Source organism: Micropterus dolomieu, linkage group LG17 (genome assembly GCF_021292245.1).
Source record: "Micropterus dolomieu isolate WLL.071019.BEF.003 ecotype Adirondacks linkage group LG17, ASM2129224v1, whole genome shotgun sequence".
Classification (NCBI taxonomy): Eukaryota; Metazoa; Chordata; class Actinopteri; order Centrarchiformes; family Centrarchidae; genus Micropterus; species Micropterus dolomieu.
In genome coordinates this window covers 9,784,320-9,806,129 of record NC_060166.1, presented here as the reverse complement: position 1 = coordinate 9,806,129, position 21,810 = coordinate 9,784,320, and the positions used below count along the sequence as shown (strand labels likewise).

The 21,810-nt window shown below is 41.9% G+C and overlaps 2 protein-coding genes across 2 annotated transcripts in view; both read right to left on the bottom strand.

The window, feature by feature from the left end:
• LOC123986430 (SPRY domain-containing SOCS box protein 4-like) overlaps window positions 1-1,703 on the bottom strand; it is a 52,668-nt gene extending 50,965 nt beyond the window's left edge. The window contains exon 1 of the mRNA XM_046074674.1: window positions 1,397-1,703. The gene's annotated coding sequence lies outside the window, so the exon portion shown is untranslated. The remainder of the gene's footprint in view (window positions 1-1,396) is intronic.
• Window positions 1,704-9,064: 7,361 nt separating this feature from the next.
• On the bottom strand, window positions 9,065-21,188 carry LOC123985815 (solute carrier family 25 member 36-A-like). Its single transcript, XM_046073715.1, has 7 exons — window positions 20,722-21,188; window positions 18,853-19,017; window positions 17,154-17,231; window positions 14,856-14,956; window positions 12,964-13,030; window positions 12,052-12,341; window positions 9,065-11,963 (listed from the first exon to the last, which is right to left on the bottom strand). The coding sequence occupies exons 1-7, from the start codon at window positions 20,760-20,762 to the stop codon at window positions 11,770-11,772; spliced, it is 936 nt and encodes a 311-aa protein (XP_045929671.1). The 5' UTR covers window positions 20,763-21,188; the 3' UTR covers window positions 9,065-11,769.
• Window positions 21,189-21,810: the final 622 nt, after the last annotated feature.

Sequence of the window (21,810 nt, the reverse complement as noted above, 5' to 3'; positions counted from 1 at the left end):
AAATACATAGACACTTGCTGTCTAAGACTTTTTTGAAGTTTCCAAGAATTACCAATTTGCTTCCTGGTAGACTCTGGGTGAACTCAATATGATGTATAACGCCTCTGTTGACCTCTGAATACTGCTGGACCTGGGCACATTTGCCACCTACCCATGAGGAAACAGGAAGGGTCAACTGAGGTCACAATGGTCCTCGGTCAAACCCCAGATGGTGGGAAATAAGAGTGCATGGGTCAATAGTTCTATGCTGGGAGTGTATGACCTGGCTTTCAACAGTATAAGGACACTAATTAACAGTCAAAGCATTTGTCACACTGACTAAGATGAAGTTGTCCTAGAGAAACTGCTTACATGTTATAAGAGTTTGATTTGTGTTTATTGCACCAACCACCACAACAGTGAGCTACCACATCAGCCAGCTATGTTCTCCATCTCACCATCTGCTGTGGCCCACCCACACAAATCTCTCATAACACTTGATCTGGACAGTAGCCCGCCAATGCCCAGGAGGGCAAAGCAGATGGTGTGGTTACAGGCAAATCATTTAGCCTTTGAATAGCAGGCAAACTTCAAATCGGATGGGCACTGAAAGAAGTCAAATAGTCTACTTTCTCTTGCTTGTAGGGCATTAGGCTGCCTTGTTTGCTCGCTTGGTAGCCTATATGATAAACCTTTGCTTAGTCAAAGCAAAGTTTGGGGGGGGGGGAATGCTCCTGCTTAAATTGAAACGCCACAAAATATACTTAAAATGCTAGCAACATAACCATGTAAGACTCTTCTGTGTTCCTTTAAGGCAGCTAAATGGTTTGCAACAGCAGACGTTGACTCATGTGAACTGGCCTCACTTGAATGGAGAACTCAGCGTTGTACCAGAGAAAAACTGAATACATTTAATGTGTCACTATTAGTGTCCCCTTGATGTTTCAGGGCGTGAATGACTTCCTAACAAGCAACTTGACGCAGAAAGGCTACATAAAATTTTAGTGACTCATGCTTATTGCTGCAGCACCAGTCTAGCTGTTAGTTTAATGCGTGACAAAACAATTCAAAAAGTCAAACATTTATATAAATAAAATAAGCGAATAACTTGAATAGTTTTATACCAAATGTTTGAAGATATATAACGTTTAACGGTACTTCCCCTTGGTGTGTTTGTTTATCAAGGAGCAATAGGCACTAAAATACCGTAATATTTAATAGAGTTTGGAAAAGGCTCTGTTCTCCTGGCCGGGTGCGAAGGGAGTTTGTCGTTGCCTCAAAAAACACAGGAGGAAAGTTTGGGACAAGAGATTTCCGTCTCCCAATGTAAAGCTACCTCATAACACAGTCACGATGCTCTTGCAGTTGCTTTCGGCACTGCATTTCAGTCTTGCGAAAGACAAAAATTGAGACTTACCGCGAGTTACCTTCCAACCAGTGTATCCAAGGTAAAAAGGTATCGAGAAAGGCGACCCCGACAAAGCTCTCACGACGCCAAGTTTCCTCTTTCTTCAGCAAAACAAGCCAGTCGGACGTCAGGCGCAGATGGGCATTTAATAGTCAAGGGAAAGTGTTTAAAGTAAAGCTAAAAGTGCCTCTACGAAGTCGACATTTGTCCGTGTTGCCGAAGTGAAAGAACGTTTTCCACGCAACGGGCGGCTTTCTTTGTTCCTCCTGCCTGCAGCTTGTTCCGTGGATATTATCGCCGTTCGTGTGTCCCTGACAGCCGCTGATTGGCTGGAGGGTCGGGATCAAGGAAAGGTGACTGGTGTCAAGCTAGCCAGAATGACTACACGTTTCCCGATCACGACGTCCATAAAGAAATAGTTTTGTGAAAACTCTCTTTTTTTGTCTTCAGTGTATGTATGTATGACGTTGCATTATAGTTTATTTAGCGACGGCATAGAGTGTGTTCGTGTGTTTTATGTTGCTGTAAGGTATTTTTCCTAAACGTGTTTGATTCTATGCTTTTATTTTGTAAGTATCGCCATTCAACTTCCTGTTAAATTGTACCTCTTAAGACACTTGACGCAGGGTGGAGGGCACTTCATGCCTTTCAGAGTTTTATTCGGAGCATAATCACGATGTGCCTGCTGCTTTTGTAGTTTATTCACAGGGGCTTGAAGCATAACCCTATTAGGTTAAAATTCGGATAGCAAGTGCATGTAACGTTAACAATTACACGTTGCCTACATTTGTCTTCTTTTACTGCCCTTGATTAATATGCATAGCTACTTCATTTTATTCAATAGACGAGTAGCCTACCTTTATGCAGTCACCGAGTGGGAGCAGCTGGGTTTATGGATTAAGGACAAACGAATAGGTTGGGTTATTTGCATCTAATGTCACTTACCGCAAAAACATCTCAACCAGCTCATGACTTTGTTTGGACTCAAGTGTGGTTGGTTTCACTGTCTTACCTACAGTAGTCGTGCCTACAGTATAATGTAAACAGTTGTGTGGATCTAACAGAATTTTGCTCTGGTGATCAGCTAGTATTTTAAGATTCCCTATATTAATTCCCTTGCCTTTGTCCCAGTCCAATTACAAGACGCATCTATTTTGTATCTCACCTTCAGCATCAACAGCATATTTAAACATGAGCAAGCAGGCTAGGTCAGTTTTATCGCCCTGGATGAAATTAGGCTCATTGTGAAAACTAGACCATTGACTCCCCGAGCAGCTGGCCTCGAATCAATTCCAAAGAGACCCAGAGAATTGAAGTTGATGGGTTTAACACAGCAGAGATCACTTGCCTGTCAGTGTAAAACACAGTTGATTTTCTTCGCTCCTCTGCAGTGAGTCATCAGGGGAATAGTTCAACATTTTGATAAATAGGCTTCATTCCCCTCTTTCCCAAGGTTAGATGAGTAGATCAATAGCACTCCTGTGTCTTGAAGCTGAAGCCAAGAGATGGTTAGCTTATTTATATTATATATATTATGACCTACTTATTTTTTTGTTATCTATAAAAAAAAAAGGCTATTAAAGGGGGGGTGTTATGTGTCAGACAGGAAGTCACCTCTCCCAGCCAAGAAGTCCAACATATAACTCCGCCAAAACAACACTTCAGTTTTTGTACTAGATGATGTGTATAATTAGATTTTTCCTGCTGTTTCCAGTCTTTATGCTAAGCTAAGGCAACAGTCTCCTGGCTCCAGGTACAGATGTGAGAGTATTTGTAGTATATTAACAAATGCCTTTAAATCAATCAATCTAGCTATCTATCTAGCGGTCACCACAGACAGTAAAATGTAGGAGCTCCCATGTTGTGTGTGTGTGTGTGTGTTTGTGCAAGCATGCAGTGGATTTATGTTTTTGCATCCCTGTACGGTGTCCTTGAGTGCCGCGAAAGGTGCCTTAAATAAAATGTATTATTATTATTTTATTATTATTATTTGGTGTTGTGTAAGAGCAAGCTTTGTGCATAATACATTGTTTGCAAATGAGACTGTGAGAGCGTGAGTTAGGATGCGTGTGTCTGCCTGTCTGCCTACTTTCAGTGCTGACTTCAGAGAACGCTGCCATGGTTGTTCTCACCAGCCCGCGCACTGAATCCTCCCCAAGTCCTCCGACTGACACTTTGCATCAGATGTTTTCCTTCTCTGCCTTTCATTATGTTGTTTGCCTCACTTCTCCCTGCATTTACCCTTGTCCCCCCCTCAACTTCTCTTTCTGTTTCCATTTCCCTGGCTGTCTGTGGATATCCAATTCTCACGTGTCATGTCTTCCTCCTGTGGGTCTTTCTCTCCCCAGACTGGTTGTGGAGACGGTCATAATTGGATGGTGTACTGACAGTCCAACAATGTCACTGAATCACCATGAGGATTTCTGCTTGTTAGAAAATAAAGGGGAGTACTTTGTCTTGACTTGGCTGAACTTCCCCTCACTTTGCCTCCCAAGTGTATGTGATTTTTGTATGCCTGTCCATGAATTCACCCCAGCCAGTGTGCTTCTCACAGCTGACCACAGTGGGCGGAGGGTTCAAACAAAGCCAAAGTTAAGTGTGCTCATGTATTTTGTGGATGCATTAGAATTCAAATTTTACTCACCAGACTGACTTACAAGTGTTCATACTTTCTGGCTGATAACAATTGCATCAGCCTCAGCTGTTCTTTGTGTTGTATGCTAATTAGCAAATGTTAGCACCCTGAACTGAGCATTGTCACTGTTAGCATGGCGACGTTAACAAGCTCAAAGCATTGCTGTGCCTATATGAGAAATTCATGCAAGATGGGCAGGACTGGAAGAACAAGAAAACCTCCTGTTTTTCTGTTTTGTCAGCGCTCATGGTTTGTTTCAATGACTGGACAAATAGCCTGAATTAGCTTTTTTGTTGCGTTACAGTACGTTGTTGTGGTTCGTTAACAAGGGTAGGTAGATACAAACAGTGTATAGCCTCTTTTACATTAGTTGAATTGATTGAAGTAGTGTTATGATTGGATTTAATTTAACTGCCAGCAATAGGGGTGTTGCAGCCATGTTGCCAACACTCTTTTGACACTTGACATTGTAGTTCTTTTTGACTAGTTGGAAATGTTTTAGCTGACAGAAATCCCTGAAATATCCAACTTGGAATTACAATTGCAATTACAACTCGAAGGCTAAAGTGAATGGTTTTTCAACTTATCATAATTATGACGTGAATGCAGCGTATGTACAACAGAGCCGCTAGCTTGGACTCTTACTACACTCTTTCTGGTGAATGAGAACAAGAGTAGATGCTTGCTCTGTCCCCGTGGTCACAGAGCAACCATGTTAAATACAAGTTAAGCGCTTGGAGAAGAAACAGAAATAGAGTTAGGGAGGCAGATTGAATGCCATTTCTTTTCATTCCAATTTGGTGTGCACGATGCCTTGTGCATGTCTGCGTCATGCTGTAGTCGATAGTGGGAGCCATGGCAGACATCTGACGCATTACGCTCTGTGTGTTAGGTTATGTTTTTCTTTGTTTCATTCATTCGTCCTGTGTTTCGTGTTCTACTACACTTCCTGCCCTTGTTTGTTCCTGCCTGCGTGATTGTCTGACCCGCCTTCATTGGTTGTGCCTTACCCTCGCAATCCCCACCCGTCTAGTGTATTTGTCTGTTACCCTCACTCTGTGCCATTTCGCGTCAGTACCATGAGTGTAGCAGTCCATCATTCTCCTTGTGTCTTGCCATACCTTGTTTTTTTGGACTTTTACCATGTCTTTTGCCTGCCTCTGACAGATTACCTGTGTGCCAAACCTGTTTTGGCAAGTAAAGACTGTTACTCCTATCAACTGCCTGTTCTGAGTCATGCATTTTACTCCTCTGTCATCAATATCTGAAGAATGAAGAGCAAGGATTGTTTGCCTGAGTCGGAACCCTCATCTCACAAATCTACGCTACCAAGTATTTCACTAAGGCCCCATCCACACTACTGCACTGCAAAAATGGAGGACTTTAGAAACGATGATGCAGACGCTCACCTTTGGCTGTCTAATTGGGTCTTATAAGTCATGCAAAGCAGAAACACAATGCTACTAACAGAGTTTTTGATTTGGTATTTTTATCAAAATATTTTGTACTGTGCAAATAACAGTCTACACTTGTACTGTGTATGTCGCCGTATTTACTTTGCGAGGACTCCTAGTCTGTTTTCCGCAGCCATAGTGTCTTTTAACTCCTGTGTTACATTCACTAACAGTCCCAGCTCATTTTTGGTCCTTGCAAAATAAAACCTGGTGTGGTTCTTTGTCTGTATTTCTTTATTCTTTCACCAAATCATCTGTAACTACGAAATAGACCATCTGCTTCAAGTCTGTAGTTCATGTGTTCAGTCAGTCAGACACCACTGAGAGTCTCCAACTGTTCATGGTTAGAATGAGGAGAGAGTGCAAGAGTGAATGTGGACATAAAGCATCTCCAAGGGTATGGAAGGACCAGTGGATACCCGGATAACTGATATCCAGCACTATCCGGGCCAAGACTTCCTCCTCTGTGTGCCGGTCATTATTTGCAGTCTGATTAGCCACCTTGGAACCCATTGACTGTCGTCTCACGATGAGTTTCATACAGATATTTTTAAAAATGGATAAGAGATTGATAAAAAGCTAAACCACTGTCATAGAATAGCTGATGGGCTCAGAGATTGCATTTCGGCCAATGCGTTCCACCTCTTTCACTCTCCACATTGACTGTTTACTTGTATGCAACCATAGCCCGCTCCAGTGTGATTGGTCAATAGAACAGAACGATTCCAATTCCAAAATCTTGTCCCTAGCTTGCAGATCCTGCATTCATATGCAGATATCTTTTGACCATTCTTTTTTTAATCTGCCTCCCCATGAAAGTACAATGCTAAATAGTTGGAGTGCCCCTTTAAGGACAGATGCATGGCACCTCCCTCTGCAGCTCCTCAGAAAAGAGAAATCAATTCAATGGAAGTGGAAATTGTAAAGTGTGTGCCAAAGCAATTGGCTCCAGAAAAGAGGCCAAAGCAACAAGATGAAAAGCTTTATATATATGTAAAGACGGGGAAAAAATGACTTTAATCTTTACACATAACCCAAATACAGACTAGTGCCCAGATTCCCTGTTTTTCAGGATTAAGCCAGACAAACACCAAAACACAGAGCCAAAAGCCTGTCAGGCATGGTGGAAATGGAAAACAGCATTTTTCTGTCTCTTTCTCTGGCCCTCTTTCCCCTTCCACCCCAGTTTACAGGTAAACAAGGTGGCAGTCATAACAATCTACTGGCTCCATCAGGGTTTTTTTGCTGTCGTTTCACTGTAGGTCCCCAATGTTCAATTTAAAAGTGAGGCACAACTAACACCCCGAGGCACTTTGTATTATTCCAGGAACACTGGCGTTGCTGGCAGATTGTAGAGCGTGTTTTGGGGAGCGCACTCCTCCCTTTCAGTTTGACACAAAATGAATGCGTGTGGTGTCTGACTCAGACTGGTGCTGCTGAAGCTAATGTGATGCTGCTGTTCAGGCAAGGAAATGAGCTGTGAATTAGGTAAGTGTGTTTTTCAGCTGTGGCTATGCCATTATTCATCTGGCATCTTTTTGTCATTCAGTCTCTCTTTTCCAGTCAGTTTATGTTCTTCTTAAGATGGAAACATGTACACGGAGCCTTACTTCATGCCTTAACTGTATCTGAGGTGCAGTTAAAGAGTTAAACATTTGCTGCTGTGTCTTTTTTTCACACTCCCACAAGTCCCATCTTTTGGATTGAGGAATGAGGCAGCGGTCGGCTGTCATCTTTCAGTATCTGCTCCATTGAGCTGATGGTGTGCTATTAGAAGTCATAAATAAGCTCTAAGCAGGTCAACACTACCATCTAGTGGCTAGAAATCTACTAATCTACATCAAATGCTTTGTTCGATTGTGCAGTTGAAGCTCAGTTGCTTAAGCACGTTCACAATACAATTCTCCACACATTAAGTGCAGTCGCTATACTGTCCACCAAGACACACTTCATTCATCCTGCAAAGGGCTGTCACTCACTCAATGTTAACTAATGTATCAAAAGTAAACACCTTGATCAATGAGAGCTTCACAGCCACCAAAATCACATACACCTTTATCATGGCAGTCAAATGTGTAAGGAAGTGTGTCAGGATAACTGTTTTCATGTCATGTCTCACTCACAGACAGCGACCCATATCCTCTCCAGCTGTGAACTGAGTCAGCCCATGCAAACACCAATCCTAACAGCTTTTTTGTACGTTTCTCTATAAAGTCCACCTAGCTGGTGTGTCCCCTATCCACAGTACCTTATGTGGCCTAAAAGTAACGTAAAACAGAAAATACAAAAATGAAAGTAAGATTAAAAGCAAAAAATGACAAAAGTAAATCCCCTCCTCACTAGGTATTTACACAGCCTTTTTGTATTTGATATTTGCCCTTAAAAATGCAAACATATTCTGGCAGGGTGCAGCCTTATGCTGCGTTCCAGGCAACTGGGAATTTCTGACCTCCAACTACAAAAGCTACACCCTTGGCACTGTAGCTTACACTGCACTGTCCTTGGTGTTCATTAAAAGTATGTCCATTTTAATGAAAACAAGTGGTAATCCTCAAAAGACAGAAAATGCTCTAGATTATACTTCCTAATGTTTTCAAATGTTTTTGGTATTTTTTTAAATTTTAGTGAATAACATTTGTGCAGAGAAGATTCTTTAGGACTAGTGTAACCAGCTACTTAGCAACATATTTCTACATCGTCAGGCATCACCATGCTCCTGGAACGCTTTGAGGCTGAAAGTCGGATATTTCAACTTGGACATGTCCCAGTTCCGAGCAGTCTGGAACGAGGCATTTGTCCTCTGTGTCCACTTCTTCCTCTGACCAAACACATCACAAATAGTACACGCTTTCACATCTTCCCCTCTGGCCAGACCGTTTTCGCTCTTTTATATCTGCCGGTTGCGTGTGAACTTTATGTTAAACTTGGAACAGTAAGGCAAGTTCCTTTGTTTTAGTTGTTCACTGAAGACATTTGGGTTTAAGATCAAAAGAAGAGTATGAGACAAGAGTTCAGAATTTCAGCTTTTATTTCCTGGTTTTCACATCTAGATGTTTTGTGCACTAAAATTTGAATGAACGTGTTATTAATTGAATTAATAATTGAAAGAGGCTTTAATCAATATTATCGACACTGGATCAAGATGACTTTGTTGTCACTGCTTCCACAAACATAATTTTCGGTGATTAACATAGCGCTGAAGAATTTGAGGAGACCTCAATGAAGCATAAAGGGGACATTCACCATCTGCCAATAATGGAATTATCTTGCTTGCACCTGCTGGATCTATAAATAGGCAAATCCAAATAAGGACCTGCCTATTTACACATACAGCAGGCTCAAAGCAACTTACAATTGCTATGTATGTCAGAGGTCACACCGCTGGACCAAGTACAGGTTAAGTGTCTTGCTCAAGGATAGATTGGTGGAAAACAACAAGAAATGCATAAAATGTGAGAAACTGAACTATTAATTTGAGAATGACACTGTTTGAAAGATATCAGCTGAAGATTGCAAGTAAACAAACAGTACATCAAGCACTTCTTACAGACTTTTTTTTGTTCCAAGTAAGGTTTCCTGACACAAATATACCCGGACTCCTTCATTTTATTGGCTTTTCATTTTTACAAAAACAGGTACGACAGAATGCATAGACCGAGCCACACTCACAGCCGGCTCATCAATGACAACATGGAAAACAAAAACAAAGGATGTCAGGGAAAGGCAACATTTTATTTAAAACAATAAAAACAACACTGTTTACAGTGCATACATCCTCCTATGGTCTCTTACACACAGGACACTACTGAATGCGCTCATCATTCAAGCAAGCACATACACACAAACACACACGTACAGGCACACAACGCAAACACATGAGTGCTATAGATTCACCATGGGATGCAGGTAACAATGCATCATATGATACAAGTGAAAGAAACGCATATAACCGTACAGTTAAAGGGTCATTTCACCCAAATAGTTGTGTGAATTTGGGTGAACTGACCCTTTCATCAGATAAGCATAATCAACCCACACTATCTGCATAGACTGTCTAGCCATCTCATTTTAAAAGCCATGGGAGTGCAGCCAGCATCATCAACCACAAACGTACAGTCACCCATGGACTCTCTCACTAAATCAATAGTGTGTGTTGACCGTACTTTGTGTGAATATTAATACATCTGATAAAAAAAATTGCTCAATGAGGCCAATCTAATGCATCCTTCATGCTTACACACACCAGCAAGCTACCCCACTCAGCGATGAAGTGTTTGGGTAAGTTATCAGTGTGAGTTAAAATACACCGGAGGAGAACGGCAACAGCTCACGCTGTTAAAGGGAGGTGTTCTTTTGCGTTAGCAGCGTGGGCCAAGCCATGCCCTTTCAGTTTGCAGGTTGTGGTGAAAATGCACACACTTATCAACAGGCTAGAGTCATGTGATTACAGAAAGAAAGTTACTACTAAGGTAACTAAGATAAATGAGGTGACAACACTGCTTTTGTCTTTTGTACTGTTTCAAACATGACATACAAAATGCTAAAACAAAACAGGTCCAGTATCCAAAGCAGAGAGCAAGAACATTTCCATTCCATGACAAGGACATCCAAAAGCACATTAAATACTGACAACAACAAAAAGGCTATTTTTATTTACTGCTCGAAATGCTGTTATTTTGTTTTCTCAAACAACAACACCAACAACAGAATAAGGTGGGGGAATCAACAAAATAGTTACAGTTTAAGAAATTTAATTAATGTGCGCTTATGAAGAGCATATTCCGGCCGCCTCCTCCACACACTGGTTTAACTGTAAAACAAGTTTCCAGAGTAAACTCAAGAGGATTGTCCTCGCCTGTAAATCTAGCCTGGATTCTCCAACTGAGGGAAAAAAACTGAATGAGATGAGGATTCTACAGAAAGACACTGGAAAGTGATTTAAGAACAACACTGCTGTTGGAGATGAGGTAACAAACTCAACTAACTCTCCTCTAAAGGAAATGCACAAAATGTCTGCATGTTGCCATTACTGGGCAGACAAATGCAACACAATCATGTTATGAAGGTATTTTATTATATTATTATTATTATCATATCTATCAATATTAGAATGCGTTAATATGTATTTTAAATTCACAACATGGATCTGTGTTATTCCTCCTGTTTATTTACATTCCAGTATTGTGGATTATATCCTGGTTTAGTTTGGGGACTCTTTTTTTTTACCCTCCATCTAACCTTAGTGATTACTCGTCACACATGGCTAACAAACACGTCCAGGCTCAGGGGTCAGTGTCACATGGACTTTACTTGTAATAAGCAAGCAGATATCAATCATGCAGGTATTTAGTGTAAAGAGATGTAAACGCATGGAAATTCCCGCATTATGAGGATATCACGACCAGTTATCTGAAATGCTGAAAACCTTTGGGTGAGTGTGTCTATGTTCGCGATATGTAAAAGGGTCACTAAGGTCACCTGTAATCACGCCAGTGTACGACTCAAAGTTTCGACACCCTTTGTTGCGACAGGTCGGCCAGAGCTCCACTTCCTCCAATGTGCATCCCAGTCGATGTCACATTTTCACACGAGGCACGCCTCCCGTTCACCTCCTATCTCCACCCTTTTTCCTTTACACTACCTCAACAAGCCTCAAGCACCGATTTCTCCTTGTTCTCACCAACTTGAGAATCGCCCGTCAGATACCACAACGCACTACTGTATCGTTGTATTCTGGTCCTGTAGTGGCACTCTGAGGGACGCAGGGACTACTGCACGATACTAATAAAAGATTTTTTAAACTAATCATCAGCATGACAGTGAAGTCTACTGTTGGAGGGGGGCATTATAACCACTAGGTAGTGAGAATTGGAATTACTATACTTCTTTCATTATTAGTATTGTTAGAGGCAGAATATACTGTAACTCAGGTTCTGTCTTCAGCACTCTGAAGCTGAGCTTCCGGGAGCAACGCATGGAACCGAAGGGAGAAAAGGATGGAATTAAAATGAGGGTGACCGTTTTTTTGCCACTGCTAAACCCAGATCCCCAAACCAATGTGAGGAACCTTTTGACCCCCACACCTTGTGCCAGACCCTTTAGTTATATAACAAAACTCCCAACTTATTTTTAACAACTACCCGCGTCACTGACACAAAGGCTGCTGTGCTGTCTCTGTCCTCTTCTGGCGAGCAGGTTGTTTTGCTAGCAGGTGTGCAGTTGCTCTCATTCTTTTTTTCTCCGTCTCCGAACAGGGGCAGGGTTACGCGTACTGTCTACGTGGGGCGAAGACTTTAACCGTTCAGGAGGTAGACCACCAGCTCGTAGGTGCACATCATGATGGCGGTGTTGGGGATCTGACGTACCAGGTGGGTGGTGAGGCCGCGGTACAGGGCGCGGTAGCCCTCCTCTTTGGGCACTGTTGTTAGAGTCTGGAAGAAGGACTTGTACTTGGTGCCCTCCTCGCGTAGCCTGGTGCGAATCACCTCTGCAAAGTAAGGAAGACAGGGAAGGGTTAAAGGAGAAGAACCGATAAATCTGCTCATATCAGCTAATTGCTGATCACAGACTCTTACCATGAGGATAAGCTATAGATGTGGCACAGGTCTTGGAGGTGGCAGCAGCAAGCATCATCCCCACAAAGTCTGAAGCATCTTTGGATGCGTCCTCCTCCTCGTCCATGTTCTGCGGTGCCTTGGCTTCCAAGAGCCGCCGTTTGATGTTTTCATAGATCACAAAGTGGATCACAGTCTCTGAGATACCGGCGTAGGATGCAGACATACCCCTGTAGAAGCCTCTCAGCCCGTCTGTCTGATACACCCGCCGCATGCACTCAAACGCACTCATCCTGCACTCACCACGATTCCTGAGAGAAGAAAGGGGGGGGGAATCACAAATTACAACAACTCGCGTGAAAAATGACCACGTAGATGGAAACAGCTAAACACAACTACAACTATGCAGGTGAATGTAAAGATGTGAAAACACTCTCTTAGAATACATTACAGCACCCTCAGAACGGCTGGTTTCAAAGTGTGCATGAAAAGCTGTGCTTTTGGAAGAGAAGGTGAATAAGGACACACAACAGGAGCAAGCCTTACACAGGAGATAATCTACAATCAATTCATTGATTAGATGACCTGAGTTACTTGCAGTCTTCGTGTAAAGAAGAAATATCAGAGTCAGTGTTTTCTATGTTAAGTAATGTTGTCCTTTAGGACTTTATGTACGACAGAGTACAGCAAGACTTAAGGGAAAAACAAGAACCTGTCAACTTTAAAGCCTTCATGTGAAGAATTTTTATGTGAAGCTCACATCTAATAATTCTACATTTTACTGTTTTATTATTAAACTATTATTAGCAAGAAACTCTGTGTCTGCAGAAGATGGAAAACAACCATCTTCTGCAACCATAGGTAGGAGGAGCATATAAGCGTCGAAGTGCAGAGCTGAATTTTGTGAAGCTCACACCTTGGTGTCATGTTTACCTAGCATCCAGCTGTAGACGGGTCTTTATGAGCCATATTGGGTTGGTTGCTGTGATGGCTGTAAAACCTGGTGAGGAAAAAAAACAGCAAGATTAACTGTTGTTTAAAATCTAAAAATACTATTGTCAGCCTAAGTGTCAAGCTGCCAGCGGTACAATAATCTGTCCACAAACTAAAACTCTAAGTAGGATGTAGTAAATGTCCTTCAAGCTGCATTCATGTTGGTGAAGTTAAAACAATGTGAACTCCTAATAAAATGAAAAGTAAAGTCACAAAGGCAGCTTACAGAGAGAAAGCTAGACCCTCTATAGACTATCCTATGTGTGCTAGTAGGGGAGCAAATGAATGCCATGAATGTGGTGCAAAAATCTGGCAAAAACAACAAACAACCTCTTTTAATGCAATGACCTACATGGTGATGGAGTAGAGGACACGGAGAGAGAGAGAGAGAGAGAGAGAGAGAGAGAGAGAGAAAGAGAGAGAGAGAAAAAAACCAAATATAAAAAGAAGCACAGCTCTGTGGTGAGTACTCACGCAGACCCAAGTAACTCCTCACAGATGCAGCTAGAGACCCCTGGTGGTGCGGGGGTCTCATGCCCTTGCGAGAGGAGAGCTACGGTAGAGTTAAAGCCTAAAACAGACACAGGCGGCTTGTGTGTAGCAAAATGACCTGCATGCAACCATTTTACTTCCCATTCCCCCATTATCCCACAGGATTTCACCCAGCATACTGCAACCTCATGAGAAAATAAACACCCCCATCCCAACCCCAACACCAAGACAGCAGAAGGGACATGTTGGAAGAGTACAGCTGAGGTCTTGTTAATTAAAAAAAAATCCCTTGATATAAAAAAAAAATCTAGTAACTGCTATGTGGCCTGCTAACAGTGATAATTAAAATCACAAATCACACCACGTTTTGAGGCTTGTTTTGGGCATCTATGCAAATTACAGCCTGACCCATACTGGATTTTTGGAAGTGGATTTCTAGTGTTAGATAATAAATATATATATATATTGTTAGCTATGGCAGGAGCCAGCGGTAACCTCTGTTGTTGGTGTCATGTATTATTGCACAGACGAGATTAATCTCTGCATTGCCCATACCTCATCACATGTCAGTTCACCTCAGTCACATCTCACACTGCAGAATATGTGGATCGCCACTGGAAACGTATGTACAGACAAATTCTGACCTTGACTGGGTCGTTGAAAGGTCTGAGTCAGAGTGTGCTAAAAGCGGCGCCACCGTGAACCTGTCAGATTCACCCACACACCCACACACACATACACACCCACCCACCGTAGCTGTGGCTGTGGCTGCCTGACTGGCCCACATGGCAACGGTTCGGCATTCCGATTTGGATCAGAGTGACACACGAGCAGATAACTCACCAGTGAATTAAAAAGCGTCAGAGAATAACGATACAGTTTTTAAATCCGTCAATTTAAGATGTTGTGCTTGGAACTAAGCCATTTTAAGACAATATATATAATAATATAGTAAATTTGGGCAAAAGGTGAAGGTAACAGGATAAACTTGTTTTTGAATCCACAGGGTCCTCATGAAGGGGGTGCGGTACTTAAGTTTGTCAAATGATGTTGTCTTTCAAAAGACAAGTCCTTTGAGTCTAACATAACAGAAACTAGTTCTACCACTGCTTGCTCTGTACAGAGATCAGTGTGTTAGCTAGCAGCAGCCCTGCACTACATACATGACGCAAACCTGACTCTGTTATGTGATGCCACTATTCGCTTACCAGCACTGAACCAGACCATGTCCATTTATTCAGCATTTCTGACAAGCACGCTGGAAATGTCAAGGTTGCTGTATGTTAAGAAAGCCCTGAATGGCGGCGAATGTCAACCTGTTGCCTCACATATTTAGTTACCTGCCATTCCAGCCGACACCATGTGTACCTGTGTGGAGTCGGGTTCCAACACACCGTTCAGTTTCTCTTTGGCAGTGGAGTAAGCAGCAAAGTAGATCGCTCTGTTGGAGGTATAAGGCAGAAAAGGTCAGTGGTTTTTACACCAGCACAGGGCAAAACAAGTTATATATGCCACGCTTATGTGTTTTAGTGTAAAGATAATTAGTCCCAACCAACTCTGTGCCTCCAGTAGCGATGTAGCTTATTAATTACACTCCATTAACGAGCAAAACTGTCCCCATGTCAGGTTCAGCTTAATGAGCTTTAAAAATTCATTACGTGTAAAGCCGAGAGCAGAGTCACATCAGCCTGGTTAGGCAAAGAGGCTATTCAGTATAAAAAAAAAAACGTCTTTATGTTTCACTAATTAAAAATGTCATAATGATCATGTGCATACTCATGTTTAAATACAAGTGTTTTTCACTTTAACAGCACATTGTGCACTCTGGTTAACTTGTACAATCATTGGCCAAATGTGCTTAGTCAGAATGTTAATGATGCTGGCAGCTTGTTAGTCAAATTAAAAGACGGTGTTTGTGTGTGCGTTCGTCTTTAAATCTTTGTCACAGCTCTGGAGGCCTTGTTGTCTTCACATCCAATGCCCACTGCATCAGCATTCAATCATGTAAGATGCTAACAAAACACTCTAAATATGCTTAGCGCCGGCACCTGCCTGCTACAGTATTAGCCGCTGCCTACTGCCATTAGCCACCACTTTGCTCCCATCATTACCACTGACGAGTAAATGATGATTGTGACTGTTATTTGTTTTTACCTAACTGCTTTCAGTTATACCAAATACTGCTTGCTGCTGTTGCCATGTTTTCATGCAGAGATGGCTGAGAAAGCCATTAGGATAAATGACTAAAAGGACCATGTAACCCTGATGCTTCTCTGTCACCAAGTAACCTCAAGGGGCCCTGTGGTGGTTACACAACAACACTGTTTCTCACAGACATGGCTCGCTGAAAAACAGCCCATGTGTCCATAACTCACCTACAAATAGTACTGAGCCAATGTGTGCTCATCAAAAGTGACTGAATCAGCTACCACTGAGTGATAACAGCTAATATTAATGCAATGTGCAAAACTGATTAGACAGGACCGCCTAGACTGTTTTTTAGACTAATGTTTCATCCCTGCTGCTGAGCTAAATCTGTGTATACATACACTAATTTTATCATTTAAAGACCAATGATTGTCCGGTACGTTGTGTGGTGCAATGGCATGACAATAGTTTTTACTTTTCACAAGATATTCATTTGTTTCCTTCCCTTTATCACAGCTCTGCCAAAAGACCTTTTCCGCAACACACATCTTGACTTGTCACAGAAAAAGCACGGGTGTAATTGATAATTAATGAGGGCTGAGTTCCTTAGGTGTCCAGCCCTAAGCCTCGTCAGCCAGAGAGCATGCACAACACCAGGACCCTGGATGTGCATTCCTTATGTATGCTTTCCTGGTAAACTTTAAATGCCAAATGTCAAGGTGCAGATATTTAACAGTGAACATGCATGCTGGTAATTGTGGGCATGTTGACACAATGTTAGCATTTAACTCGAGGCAGAGCTGTCACGCAAATTCAGCCAAGCTGAAGCCAGGACTGACAATGTAAAGCTGATCCTGACAGACTGAGTGTTAATGTAACATCATGAGCTTTCTGTGCGTTTTATCTGTCTAACAATTTCGTTTTCAGGTGTGTAATGAGTGCAAACTAACGAGGCTGCTACATTGGCTGTAGACGCTGAGCTTTTTCTGAACATTACTGGAAAATAATGACATCTTTAACATCACAATAATATACAGAAATATATGCAATTTGGTCTACAAAATCTATCTCCCTGCGCGCACTCTGCACGTGCACTCAATGCGCATGGAAATGAGTTCTGGGGGGTGTCGCTTAGGAGAGAGGCCAAGGGGTGGGACTTTTTCAGTTGGATATTTTCAAAAATCTAAACCTACCTTAGCTTAAAAACACCAAATCCTCACATTTCAGCTGCTAGAACTACAGAATTTTTGCATTTTGCTTGAAAAATGATCATGTTCTGTTCTTAACACTAGAAGTAAACCTTCTGCATAACTGTACTCACCTGCAGAGGGATAATGACACTGACGACACAATTTGGGAGATTCACAATTCAATCTTCACTTGAAACAGCATTAACAGCTTCATAGTCCTTAAAGTCATTCTCAAAGGAGATAAACATTGCTATCAATTTTAAGGAAGATGACAAGAGTAGGTGACAGAAGACAGATTACCTGGAAGGTGCCACGCCCACCAAGTTTGGCCCCAAGCCCCTGAAGAGAGAGCGAGGTCCTTCTTTCTCCAATATCAATCTGAATACGAAACACACAAACACACATCAGGTCCACATGCATGCTTTAGGGTTTTACTTATTACTGGTGGCTAGACATTTTTTCTACCAGTGTTGTCCAGTTTCTTTGGCCCAATTTTTGTTAAGTTTGGTATGGATATTTAAAGGCTCCTGGTGGAGTATTAAGTAGAAGCTGACATTTTTTCGGGATTCTTGTGGGATGTGGTATTTCACTATGCATCACGGGAGTGGGACGGTACATAAAAACAAATTCAGCGGGAGCGGGCAGGACAGGAATCACTGGTCAGTTTTTAAATACAAATATGCAGTTCTAATATAAATAAATGCTTTTCTATGCTATTTTTTGTTTTGTTTTTAAATCGGGAAGAGGATGGGAATCATTCTTTCAGGATTGGGACAGGACAGGGGTGAAAATCCACTCCTGCGTCACCCTCTGCTATTAATACTATAGAGCAATATGTGGGTGATCAGGACGCATATGCCACATATGCATGCATACGGGTGACGCAATGTACATTCCTGTTACTGGTTTGACACTGTTGGACAGATCAACAGGTGGGAATAACACCTCCAGCTTTAACACACCTCTGTACCAAGATATGTCTGCTGCCACTATTTCTTGCAAGGTATTTAATCAGGTGATTTCCACTAAATGAAAAGACTTGAAATTGCCGGTGGGCCTTCGGTTTCAGCACTGTGTTCAAAATTAATTAAATTAGGATTATACCGCCAGCCAACAAAACAAAGCCTCTACTGCTACAGTGACTGACACTTCATTTAAACGTGACTTAGTTCGGTGAATTTGAGAAGTGGCTTGGTACCATTAAACACATTTTTCCAGAGGCTCTGAGCAGCCAGGACATGACCTCTTTAGAAGAGACCTGGCCATTCTCTTCCTTATGGAGCAGATCTAATTTCCTTCATCTCAACTGGCAATCTACCCATATCAAAGAGGTAACAGAATAAGTGAACATGAAATAGCAAAAGGCCTCTGTCATAACAGACAGAGTTTTCTTAAGAAGTCAAAAATGTATTAAACTCTCACAAGATACACAAGCAATAACAGTTGGATTTGTATTCAAATTCCCTGCTTGGCTGTGTATAGTTTTCCCAAAGGGTAAGGAGTTGGGTTACAGAGATTGGTTGGCCTTGCCAGTGGGACATCAGCCAGACCAAACAACAACAGCAACAACATGGTGCCTGCTGAGGAAGGAACCATGGCTCTGCAAGCAAACCTTTCGGAGAGAGCAGAAGGGGGAGGAGCTGTTAGCTCCAAAAAAACCCCAGTTACAATCATTTTGGTTAAAACTCAGTATCAAAAATCTGTTTTTACCAGAGGTTTAAGTTTAGGCAATACTGTGTATAATGTATACAAAATATATCATGGACAGTACTAAGTTATAAAACAACCCCGGGGTATTTGTAAGGTCTGTACTTTTAGCCACGGGTCAGATTTGAATGGGTCACTGCGGTAAGGACCAATTAAAGTCCTGGTACATGTTGCGTGTGCTAAAAGTATTAAGTATCAGACTGATAATGAGTATCAATAAGAGCAGTAGTATTAATAATACCCATCCTTTGATGTCAGACATGGAAGTCAGACAATGTTGTTGAGTACCCACTTGAGGAAGTGCAGGGCGCCTGGCGGGGACACTCGGGCCACACTGGCCCCGTTGACAGTACTGAGCTGAACCTCAGACACATAGAGGGTGATGGAGGACGACTGCAGACGGGTCTTCACAACTTCCAGTGGACAAGTCAATATGGCTCCTACCGTGCCCCCACATCTGGCAGAAAAACAGAGATGGAAAAGGTGGAAGTGACATAGCAAACAATATCCAGTCTCAGCTGACAGAAATGACTCCTTCTTCGATGTCAGCAGTGGTCAGGATGGCTATACGTGTGCAAAGTGTTCATTTTCTTGCATAAATAAATTAGCCAATGATGCGGTCGTGGAAATTCTAACAATTCCTGGCATGCAAGAAATAGCACACTGTGAGAGACAGTCAGGAATGCTTTGTGTTTCAGCAAGCTTCTGTTCAGTGCCACACCACATATCTATGTATGTTTATTAAAATAAGAATGCAACTGCAAACACATTGGTTTGTTTTTTAGCAAGCTAGTGAGCCAACAACAAACAATAGAAACATTTAGTAGATCGAAAAATAAATGTTTTTAGATTCTACACTTTGACAACTGTGAATTATAAAACAAATCATTGAAAGTTTTCACATCTACAAATTCTAACTATGAGTCAAGACCGAAGACAAACATAATTTGACGCCACGTAGAAATGTGCTGCATCCTAGACATCAGTTTATGACCAGCTCAGGGACTTAGGAAAGTCACCTGCTCATGTAACAAATGTAAGAGAGACTGATAAGAGAGAACACAAAAACAATATGCACTAAACAAACTTAGTAATCCTACCTAAACAAACTGAAAATTACCAAATTGTATTTGGCAGGACATGGCCAGAGTATAGGATATCAAAAGCATGAGCAGTTCAAAGTGAGTGCGACAACAGTTATCTTTAGAAAAGGGTTCATTTTGAATCAGAACCAAAGCAGAACTAGAAAAGTCCTGTTGACATAGTTTTGGTAGAGGTAGGCCCATCAGTTTCTGTGCCACTGCCAACCATGAAAAAAGTCAAACACTGGCCAAGAAGAGCATGCATGAATGAGGAGTCACATTTGATCTCACTTTACTTAGGCTCTGACTTTGAAGCTACAGCTTGAAATGCAAAACATTTAATATCCTTACAGGGCTTGTGCACTTAACATGGTTGGGATCATAAAAAACATTTAACTAAAATTGTGGAATCACAACTCAGCTTTATACTGCGATTAATAAATGAGCGAAATTCATCCATTTATCGACCAGCTTAGCTGCTTTGGCAGACTAACTGTTAGAATGACAGAAAAGACTAGACAGCACTCCACTGTGGTAACGTTACAGTTTAGATGTTGCATCAGTCAAATCCGAGCATACATGTTTGTCTATAACATTAATTTTGGAGAGATCTTTAGTGGCAGCTTGTCCGCGTTTGTTTTGATGCACTAAGTTAACGTTTTGGCAAATGCACAGATTAATGTTAATTTACGCCGACAGTAGCCTCACTTTTAACACTGGCGGCTTCGTGAATCGAAGATTTATCACAGATATAGTTTGTATATGGTATAATTGCTATATACAGAACACGCTTCCACAAGCTAGCCATTTAATTCATACCTTGGAATGTCATTGTGACTTGTGACATTGACTGCAACGGGTAAACATGCACACCATAGCTGCCACCGGACACGCTGATGCTAACATGGATCTCCACGCTAACATTATTCCACTAACCAAAACCCAATATCATGCACATACCGATACAAACACCCCATTATGTGTTGCTGGCTAGCAACTACAGTTAGCCCCGAGCGTGGAGCTAGCTAGCTAGCTCGGCTCTTACATGTAACGTTACGTGACAGTCGGAACATACTCACCCTCCAGCAAAAAGATGAACTAAGGTATCTCTTTGACTCATTATGTATCATATTCGGGAAACGTCCACGGGGCACCACACGGGGACGACGGGAGCGGGCGTGAAGAAACAGGGGGAAACGACCCCAACCTAGCAAGCAAATGATATTCAGTACGCCAGTGTTGTGGTGGAGGTCAGTTGCGTGGAAAAAAACCAGGGTAACGTCGTGTAACGTTAACAGCTAACTTAGCTAGCTGACGTTAGCAGCCAAAGCTAGCGGGTTTCCGGTGGTAAAGGTCGATATCAGAGCGACAGGTTTGCGTCTCCTTCTTTTGAGGCGGGATAAAGCTTCACCATAGTGTGCGTGTCTTTAATGTTGGTGAGTAGTTCCAGTCTTGCAGTAATAACAGCTACTATAGACGAGACTCGGCCTCATTCAGGTTGACGTGCCTTGCCTCACTGAAAGCCCTGCTGGTCAGGTCGCAATGTTTATCGTGGAAGGGGAAGCCGCAAAACAGAGGCGGCGATTGGCTGAGGTGTCCCGTGACCCCGCCCCATCACTACTCTTTCACGTGATACTGCTTCTACTTTGAAGAGCAGAGATCATCGGTCAGGATGCGGAGGGGCCACGGGGCCGGTTTAGCTCACTTAAGTATGAAATGACGACTAACTTTAGGTAGGTTACAGTATTTAGTCCGAATTAATCACACAGTACAGTGGGTGTAGCTCATAGACTGGTGTAGCTACAAACCGCATAGTTGTAAAAGCCACTCAATAACCTGGTTAAACACCGTCCTGATCACGTACACACCGTACACACGTGCATTGCGTGCCTTTGGCTCAAGCACACTCTTTTAAAAATGTATTTTATGTTATCATAATTACATGATTAAAATAAATGACAATTACCACGTTATTTTATTTAAATTAAATAGAGCATAATGTGTTAATTTACACAGTTATAAAAACAGTACGTTATTTTAATATAATGTATATATGTATAACTTATGTTATAACGTGTACGTGTATAATGAATTTATAGTTGAGGGCCCTCTCACAGAATATTTTAGAGGAATTCCTGCATATTAAATGTTGGTCTGAAATTTTTTGT